General features: G+C 35.6%; 1 protein-coding gene and 1 long non-coding RNA gene across 3 annotated transcripts; one reads left to right on the top strand and one right to left on the bottom strand.

Moving 5' to 3' along the window:
• The first annotated feature begins 491 nt into the window (after positions 1 to 491).
• LOC118803392 (armadillo repeat-containing protein 1-like) lies at positions 492 to 5,054 on the top strand. Of its 2 annotated transcripts, none has more exons than XM_036563894.1 (6): positions 492 to 659; positions 1,235 to 1,326; positions 1,410 to 1,449; positions 1,771 to 1,887; positions 2,068 to 2,142; positions 4,366 to 5,054. In XM_036563894.1, exons 1-6 carry the CDS (start codon positions 507 to 509, stop codon positions 4,555 to 4,557), a joined length of 669 nt encoding a protein of 222 aa, XP_036419787.1. In that variant the 5' UTR covers positions 492 to 506; the 3' UTR covers positions 4,558 to 5,054. The 2 variants fall into 2 exon arrangements, with proteins under 2 accessions (XP_036419787.1, XP_036419786.1); XM_036563893.1 differs by having other exon boundaries at positions 1,410 to 1,590.
• A 1,564-nt stretch (positions 5,055 to 6,618) lies between these two features.
• Positions 6,619 to 8,639, bottom strand: LOC118803393. The gene is made up of 3 exons (XR_005006855.1): positions 8,472 to 8,639; positions 7,832 to 8,005; positions 6,619 to 7,692 (listed from the first exon to the last, which is right to left on the bottom strand). It is a non-coding gene; the product is annotated as an uncharacterized LOC118803393 (long non-coding RNA).
• Positions 8,640 to 10,329: the final 1,690 nt, after the last annotated feature.

The following is a 10,329-nucleotide window of genomic DNA, read 5'->3' as shown; positions in this document are numbered from 1 at the left end:
TTTATGTGCACATATATATATATATATATATATATATATATATATATATATATATATATGTGTGTATATATACCTGCCAAAATATAAATATTCATAAAATGTATAAATTTGGACTCACATCTGTCTGGATTGGCATTACAGAGTAATTTAAGTTAACCCCTCAGGATTACAAAGACAATAAAATGCAGACACTGTAGCACAGCAGCTCTGCATTGCCTAATGGTTCTGTTCTTCTGGAGTTCATTTAATACAAATATTGTCATTATGGGGCAATAAATCATTAAATATTGGTTTGAAATGTAGGTCACATTTAAACATCTGTCTCATATTTTTCTTTAAAGCAAATATCTGCTTATACTGGTATGATACTAATGTCATCATAAAAGTTGGCTGCTAGGTCCAACCAGGTTTATAAATGTGACCATTTGAATCAAGTAATACTTATCTTGTTCCAAAGTAGCTTCTCTGATTCTGACATTTTTCTTGACCAGCAGAGATCCAGTAGGATGATGGATGCGCTGTCAGTAGTGTCTCAGCTGAGGGACCTGGCATCCGAGCCTCAGAATCGGGAGGCTATAGTACAGGACCAGGGCTGCTTGCCAGGGCTTGTGCTGTTCCTGGACCACAAAGATCCTCAAGTAGTTTTCACCAGTCTGCAGGTATAGTCTGCTTGACGTCCTCCTCCATTTGTCATATATGTCATATCACCACAGAGTTTAAGTTCATGTTTTAAGGGATCAAGTTTGGATTTTTTTTTTTTCAGAAAGTGAAGGAGACACTATTGTAACACTGCCGCTTTAGCTTTTATACTGTGTGTCAGCTGAAAGTGATATTATACCAGTAGCCCAACCGATTCCTAGGCGTGATCTTTAACTTAGCTGCAATGTTAAAATGCTCCCACCTCATTCTATATGTCAAGGAAGTTTAAGTTATGATTCAATTAAAGTTTGCTTTTTTTTGCACACATGGATCAAACAGGTGAATGAAGGGGAAATAATTCCATTAAAAGTGCTTAAAACAATCACATAAAAACATTTGTCTTAGAAAGGAAGATGTTGAGTTTACTAAACCTTTGTACTGCTTATTTTGTAAAATCAGTCTGCATGAACTACAATAATCACATTTTTTGTAGTCAAGAACAGAGACTGAATAATCAGTTAAAGAACAGGTGTATTACTGTTTGGTAGTATGAAAAAAAAATGTTATCACTTTTATGTACCATATCCCTATTTAGACCCTAAGGTACCTGGCAGAATCAACTCAAAACATTAACACTATGAAGAACGAGCTTGGCATGATGGTGACCCTGGAGGCACTGAAGGAAAAGTGAGTTCTGTTGCTGTTTAACTGGCAGACATTTCTGTGAATTCTGCAGTAATTGATGATGCTCTCCTAATTTTTTCATGCAGTAGTGGGCTGAATGGTGACATAACAGATCTTGCTAAAGAGGTACATGAAGTGTTGAGCACTCTAGACACATACAGAACTCCGGAGCAGACAAAGAGGAGGAATAAACATCAGTTCTTCATCAACAGTTCCAATAAAAAGGCCAAATCAGTCACTCTGCACATACAGGGTTTGGATGGGACTGTAAGTGTGTATATAACACTTATGGTTCATGTAAAAACACCATATTTTCATGTATTTATTTATGTTTATATCAAATTTTATTGTATTGTGTAAATTAAAAATGAGTTGCATATTTGGATGTTAAATTCTGAAATTACACAAACTTGTCTAATTGTTTTTTGTTATTTATCAATTTTGCAGGACCAGCGAGGAGTGTGTGAGGAGGCCCTTTTGAAAGTTAAAGGAGTGATCAGCTTCACATTTCAGATGGCTCTGAAGAGATGCACAGTGCGTGTGCGTGCAGATCTGCCCACTGAGGTACAGTATCTGTTCAGTTGACCTCTAGATTTAACCATGGCTTTTGATAGTTTAAGACTTACTTATTTCTCATAGTCAGTTATTGAGTGAAATGGTTGATCAGTTTTATTATTTTATTGTTGCTGTACAAACTGATATAAGTTTAATTAAACAGTTAAGTCTATAATCTGTCCTCTTCAGAGTCTGGCCTCAGCCATTGCTGCCACCAAAGTGCTTTCAGTCCAGCAGGTGGTAAAGAATGAGAGTGGTGAGGAGGTAAGGGATCAAATTTTTGTGTGTTTTGCCTTCCTGATACAGCGTCACAGTGCTTTTGGGGCTTAAAATGATTTGAAGATATTTTCACTGAATTAAAATTTAAAAAATATCAAAATAAGAACAAAGTTTACAAAGATTTTTCCCAATCTCATTGAATACATTCCAATTACAGATTAAACCTGAGGTGTTTATATGCTCACTGTTCTGAACAGTCTAATGAAAAATCTCAGTTTAAATTAGGGCTGCAACAAACAACTAATTTGATAGTTGAATAATCTGTCGATTACTGAAACGAATAATCGATTATTCGGATTATGAATCACTACATTACCGAATAACTTTTATGCATCTGTTAGCTTTTAAATTTAGCTTGACGTTGTTTTATGCATTTGCTAACTAACAATGAAGAGAATAAAGATGAATACCATTCAGTTTTAATGAACTTTCCTGCTAATACAAAAGATAAAAAAAAAAAACCTCCAATGTTTTCCTGTCAAAATTTAAAACCAAGGATGTGCAAAGTAGCAGCAATAAAATCACAAAACTAAACCAGTCTTCCTTTAATCAAGTAAATAACAAAAATCAATCTAAATGTTAAATTTAAACAGTGCAGTCTGTGCTCTGTGCATTCTGCTGTCTGTCTACACTTTGCTGCAACTAAATTTTACAATCACAGGTCTTTATTGAAACGGAGGAAAGTCAGTATCTCTCCGTGCTCCTGTGAGAGGCCTGATCTCCTCTGAGAGCAGATACTCCCCGCTGCAGAGGAGATGCGCTCTGATGAAGCGGATGGGAAAGTGGAGAATGTTTGTGGCAAACTTGTTCTCTATGAACAGTTAAATTTGAACGATTTTGTGTAAACGCACCATTTCAGCAGTAACCCTTTGTCTAGCTACCCTGTGTGTTCACGGAGGACTACCTCCTTAAACTGTTAGCGAGTGGATCTAAACGTTCGCGGAGAACAGAAAACCGTTTACAGTAGCTCTCCTGTGTTCGCCGAATCTGAACGCACCGGTGGCCTCGACGCTAAAATGACGATGCAGTGTTGAAACTGTAAACGTTATCTGGAAAGTGAACAGGGTCGCTGTGAATAATAGTTACTTGCTTCTCTGTCCCAACTCCATTAACGATACCAGAGAGCAGCATTTCGAAATAGAAAATGTTACAGTTCAGCTCACAACATGAAGGAGGACGGAATTTAACAATAACATTAGCTAACTAGCCCGCTAGCGCAACTAACTATCGCCGCGTCCCAAACCACACGCTTCTGTACTTCAGAACTACTTCACACACTGCACTAATGAGTGCACTTCTAATGATATATGCGCTATTTTTCGACACTATTTAGTGTGCTTGTATGCGATTTGGGACGCGGCGTATTTTACCGAGATGTATCTTGTTAATCCAGTGAGCCGACAAGGTTCCTCTTCAGATGCTCCTGCATGGAGGATGTGCTCACGTGCCAGCTAAGGTCGGCTTTACAAATAGCACATCTGGCAACCTTTTTTCTGACTTTAGCCCCACACTTTTGAGGATTTTGTTGTTGAGGCTGCCATCGCGCTGTTGTTAACCAGTAAACAGTAATGTCAAAACGTTCCTAGTGAGCGCGGGAAAGACGCGTAATGACGTCATCAACTCATCGACTACTAAATTAGTTGCCAACTAATTTGGTCGTCGATTTTAGTCGACTAAGTCAAATAATTGTTGCACCCCTAGTTTAAATGCACACAAGTAATTCAATCCAAAATTATGCACGTGTAGAGTACCGCTTAGTGTAGACATCACCATGACCACGAGCATCACGTGAGTCCAGTCAGAGTGAGTCGAGCAGCAATGTGTTTGGCTGAGTTTACAGCTGTCGCGCTTGTGTTTTTAATTTCCTTAAAATTATGGCAGATTCAGGAAAACGTACTTTACATGTACATATTAAAGAAGGGCAAGAGGAAGACATTGTGTTCTGAGACACATAAACTGGACGGCGTCTTTTAAAGTTCAAAGCATAAACTTCGCTTCTGATTGAGCTGTTAGTTGGATTATTAATGGAATATCCGGCTGCATGTAGACATGGCTAATAAGGCCCTCCTCAAAGGAGGCATTTCTTGATGACATTGGTGGAAACCTACCACACTTTCTGCCGTTTGTCAAAAGTCTGACCTGCAAGACGGTACTGCATTCATCTGAACAATTACTGACCTTCTTTGATGCTGCTGTCTCTGGCTACAGGTTCTCATCCCTCTCGGCACTACAGGCATGAAGGTAGAGGAGAATTCCCACCTGCCAGATTACCTGCCAGAAGATGAGAGTCCTGAAAAGGAGACAGATCGCGCTGTGTCTCGCACTACTGCCAAACAGGACTCGAGTGGAAGCTGGTTAAACACAGCTGCCAGCTTTCTCACTAAAACCTTCTACTGGTGAAGACTGGGGGCTTTTGTATGTAAATATCTGAACCACAACTGGAAGTATTTAAGGCAGGATTTGTAAGTTAGCCAGACAAGTAAAGCCAAAGGAGAGAGGCTAACTGAGTAATGAAATGTCCCCAGGGCCATACAGCATATAGAATGACCTGAACCAAACAGTTTAATGACCGTACAAGATACAGAGCAGCTACAGTGTACTGCAAATCTGCTCAGTTTAAATGATAATCACCCATCTTCATAATAAGTGTAAAGTCGTTGTAATATCCAGCACTAAAATACTGTGATGGTTTTGATGGATTTGGAAATATCCATTCACTGTGTAACACCTCAGGTGTTCTTTCTGTCTGTTGTGCTTCAGTTTGTCTATGTATTTGTGACAATTTCTGTTTTACTGTTGCTTTGATCAGCTGTGTACATACGTGTGTATTGATTTATTTTAAGTGGCAGAGTTTATTCTGTCTCTAAAAAAGGTTGTTTCTAATAAAGTACATGTAAAGGATATTTTAGGGTTTACTCGAAATTACTATACAACTCCAGCTCTGGAAGACCAGAGCACCACTGAAAGGGGATTTCTACAGATTTTCCTAAAGAAATTTCTGTATGATGAAATCATCAGGATTTTAAGATTCATCAGAATTCTTTAGAAAGAGAAATTAGAGTTTTCTGTGAAACTTTATTTTCTAGAGAAACATATGGATTCAGAATTGTTCGCTGTTCTTTTGCAATCACTTTCAGATAAGGTTTTGGCCTAAAGTGATTTAAAAAACAAAAATACATTCCTGGCACAGAGATACATGCAGGGTGTTGTGAGGCAAAATAGTCCCCTAAGAAAAACTTTGTCAGGTGTACCACTGCTTTACCGTCATGAACATTACATATTTAAACTAAACATATTTAAAAGAAAAAGTTGATTGGTCGTTTTTGATAGTAAATAATGATGGCAATATTTTGTGCTGAAGATATTGTGATCTCTGGTTCCTATCAACAGCACTGTAGTGAAAGCTGAGTCAGTAAGTTTCTCTAAAATGAATTTCACATCAGCTCACTCTGAAAGACTTTACCTCTCAACAATTCAGTTATGCAGAAAGTTTCTCTTGAATGTTTGCCTCATGCATTTGATTTAAATGATGGAAATTAATCATAATGATGTGCTGATTTACTAGAATTACTAAAAGTTTACCAGAATTATAGAATTATATAATTTCAAACAGCCCTACAGTAGGCCATACTATTTCTTTAACCTCTTATGCTCGTGGGTGTATTTTGGTTTTTCTGTCTGAATTTACAGGACCAAATCTTAAGGCAAATTATTCAGTAACTGCCTGAAATGTAAATTTTTATTTATTTATTTTTTGTAAAAGTTCCCCTCAAATTAACAGAAAATGTGTTTTGTGATCATACACATATAGCTATATGCTTACAATTTACTGCTGAAAGCCACTTTTTGTATTTTTTTCTAAAAATAATTTTTACAGAGCAGATCACTGAAGAGACACTGTCTGTTTATAGTTTATAGCCCAGATTTATGGAAAAATATCAGTAGACAAAAAAATGTATGAGTTCAGCTACTTTTATTGTAAAGTTTAAAAATTACATTACCCATCTATTTGACTGGACAGAAGACAGTTATAGCTCTCATACGACACCCACTTTTTAAATGTAGCTTATGAAATATGAAAGTTATGAAGAATATGACACAGTGCGTTTTGGAACCACCGGTGGTTCCATGGAGTTTAGAAGGTTAACGGCTGACGTCATGTCAGACATAAGAGAACAAATATCTTAGAACATTTAACTAGTTTAAAGCTGGTATAAAAAGAAGTACACAACAGTCAGTGCTTTTTGTCTTTATTTGTATTGTACTAATACTTCATGTATTTATTAAATACACTACATACCAAATACACTCAAAAAATAAATTGTTTATAAAGATCATTCGATTATGCCACACAATCATATAGAGTCAGTCTACAAAGACTTTGTTACCTCAATATAAAGTTCAAGTGTTGATGGAACGAAATTTAAATATTTTAGTGAAATTTATTTGGGTTTCATTGAAGTAGAATTCCCTTTGGGTTAAAGTAAACAGTTTTTATTCATTGAAATGTGCTTTCATTTAAACTTTTGTCCATTTTATGTAAACCAGTTACTTAAAGACAAAACAATTCACTTATTTAATGTTGACATAATTTTAGTTTATAAGTTAAACAACCCCAGTGGTTCATTTTTTGAGTGTACATGGTATCTTTACATTTAGCAACAATGTAATAGCACATCTCATTAATTCCTTAAATTAGTATGTGTGTCTGTAACATAATATCTGCAGTTATTGACCTACATGATTCTAGCTGGTATTATGTATATTAGGCCTCTTGCGTTAGACTTCGTCCTAGCTAACTGTACTGTTCAAAACATGTTGACTTAAAGGGCCCATATCATTAAGTACGTAGTTTTCCTCACTTTTCGATATTAAAGTTTGACATAATATTTAAACACTGTTAAAGTTTGTGTACCGTTCACTGTCCAGTCCATACAGTTCAAATATGAAAACTTTGCTCCAAAAGCAGCCCATTTTGAATTCATTGCTTTTATGCTGTCATGAAAATCAACAATTTATCTGCCTATTCTATAGCAGTTTAGCCACGCCCATTCACGCTGAAGTTTTAAGGAGTGTTTCTGCTAGGACTGCTTTTTGAATGAGAGCAGCCAATCAGAAATCAGTCTTAAAAGCAGCGTAACAAAACAGTCTGATTTAATTCTAAAAAGAGTTTGGAAAAATGGTCATGTAACAATTTTTTATGACTGTTTTGGTACATAAAACTATGCAAATGTTCTAAGTGGAGCTCCAGAAAAATATTAAATAAATGTAGGATATGAGCCATGTAATTCATAATTAATGTGGCTGATGTTTTTTTACACAGTCTAATCTGTAAGATTAAAGTTAAGACATCTGGGCTGCATAGATACTATGACAATAGCCCTAAACATAAATATATAGAATAGCAATAATATTAAATATGTTCAATAAATAAGAACAATAGAAGAAGGATTGTGGTTCATGTTTCTGCTCCTCAGGGTCCCCAGCTCATGCTTTTTTGTGTGCACATGTATGTGGTGGGGGGTTCAGTACAAGCTGGAAGAAGAGAATATGTATTAGTGAACAGTACACGATCACTGAAAAAAGACAAGTCAAATTTAAAAGCAATAGCAGTTCATTACTTGTTAGGAGGAAAGACTATGATTAAGGCTGTTTATTGGAAACACCAACTTACTTAATTTTCTCTAGTTTGTAATCTGGATTTTCCAGTAAGGCAGAAATCTGCCTTACGTCGGTGTCTTTAAGGTTGTTTTCTCTAAGGTCCAGTTCTATCAGGACTGTGTGTTTGCCTTTTAAAGCTGATGCTAAAATTGTGCAGCATTTCTCCGTGACCCCGCAGTTGAACAGTCTACAAGGAAAAGTAGTGGCTTCATAAATGTACATTGTAATTAAAGGAAATCTCCAGTGCTTTTCAACCTAATCTCTATCTGCTGTGTCTTTAGGACATGGCTGATCATTTTCCTGTAATTACTAATGGATAGAAAACCTGCTGATTTTAAACATAAGCCAATGTTTAACAACTACAGTAACTCTGAAAAGTTTTGAAAGTTCTGTATGAAAATTAAAGTCCATGGTAAATGACCATATGCTAAAGATATGGCAAATATAGATTATGCTGAAAACTGTTGGAGTATTCCATTGATCATGTTTACAATAATAACTGAGTCTACTATTATTATTTTATATATTTATATAATTATTTTAGTTTCAAGAGAAGCACACTACTAACAACTGTTAGTTGCACCAATATTTGCTCTCCTTTACCAAAACACAATCCATTATATATATCATTATATTACAATTAAATGTACCACCTCAGAATCTCCAGTTTGCAGTGTGGATTCTCTAATCCAGCACAAAGAATCTCCACTCCTGAATCCTGCAGGTTATTTCCTCCCAGGTTCAGTTCCCTCAGACATGAAGCCTTTTTGCTGAGAGTAGAGGCCAGCGCATCACAACATTCTCCAGTCAAGCCACACTGATTCAGCCTGGTAAAAAAAAGCATATATAATGTTAGTTATCAGTTCATATTAGCTATCAGTTCATATACAGTGCTTCAAATTAGTCTTGGGACACTCTTTGAATACAATTTATGTATTACTTTCCAAGCTAAAGTTATCACTTATTCTTTTGTATACCTCAGAAAATGGATGAGAACCAACAAAAACGACCAGGTTTACTATCTGAAACTCAAATTGATCCCAGTAATTATTTGAAAACATAAGTAAAAATAAAACATTAGTAGGATAAAATATTAGTGTCACTTTCTTTTATGTAGGTCAGTATTTAGTATTTTATTTAGGTCAGTATTTAGTATTTAGGTCTCTTTTGGATGACAGCCTGGAGAGCATGAGATTGCACAAGGTTTGTTAGATTTTTTCCTTTGGATAGTCAAGAATGTGGCAGGTTTTAAACTCTTCCTGTGTCATTCCACACTTTTAGTACGTTTTTTAATTGTTGACAAATTTACAATGTAACTGTAATATTTGACATTTTCTCTATAAGAAACAATATTTTTGAGGTATTTCACATATTTTACATATTTGACACTTTGTATTCAAGTTTTCTAAGCAATATCTTACAGATTGTAATGAAATTACTGGTGTTTTAGACTGTGGCTTACCAGGAGTAACTATTAGGTGCCCTCCACAAATATTGGCACCCCTGGTAAACATGAGCAACACACACTTTAAAAAACACTCTTTATTACTTGAAAAAAGGTTGTTTTTTTTGACCATTTGAACCATCCTCTTCATTGTGTGTGGGGTCAGTATAGACATATGCCCTCTTCCTGGCAGATTCTTAACATCTCCATTTGTTTTAAACTTCTTAATTATTTGCCCGATAGTTGAAATGGGCCTTTTCATCTGTTTAGCTTTTCTTGTAGCCATTTCCTGATTTATGCAGCTCAACAACCTTTTGTTGTGCATTATTGCTGTTTTCTCTGGTCTTTACTCATAGTGATGGATGACTGAGTGAATTTGGCCTGTGTTTCATCTCATATATATTCCCCATTAAAACAGGAAGTCGTGGCTGACCATTGAAGTGTTCCTAATCACTCCTAATCACATAAAATATGTTTGGAAGTATACTTCAGTTAGATTTAACTCTTAAGAATTTCTAGGGGTGCCAACAATTGTGGCACACATAGATATAAGAACAATATTTATTTCATGACAGGATTTAGCTTTTTCTTTCAATAATGAACTTAATCAATAACTTTAATAAAACTTAGATTTTTGCAAATGTTTTGAATGAAAGATCAAAAATATTTTTTACAGCTTATTTTGCTCAAGATTACCAGGGGTGCCAATATTTGTGCAGGGCATTGTATCTGGTTTGAACATGGGCATTTGGTTTAATGTCTGAACATTTGTTTTAAAGTAAAATGGGGGGTTTACTGAAAGTTTTCTAATTTACTATTGTGTAGTTGGACCCAAAGTGTTGATTGATAAGTTATAATACAGCCAAATTTCTGAACTTTTGAGTTTGGTAAAGCACCATTTCCATAATACATTAACAGATGAAACAATTCTAAGAAAAAAAAAGATGATTGTGGCTGGAAAATACTTTTAAGCACTCTATAATACAGTGTATGCTTTGTGGTTTGATTTAAAATGTCACACTATGCTGTCCAAAGTACTCACTCCAGTTGAACAATTCCACTCCTGC

The sequence above is a fragment of the Colossoma macropomum genome, unplaced genomic scaffold (assembly GCF_904425465.1).
Source record: "Colossoma macropomum unplaced genomic scaffold, Colossoma_macropomum, whole genome shotgun sequence".
Lineage (NCBI taxonomy): Eukaryota > Metazoa > Chordata > Actinopteri > Characiformes > Serrasalmidae > Colossoma > Colossoma macropomum.
This window is presented reverse-complemented; position numbering and strand designations above follow the sequence as displayed.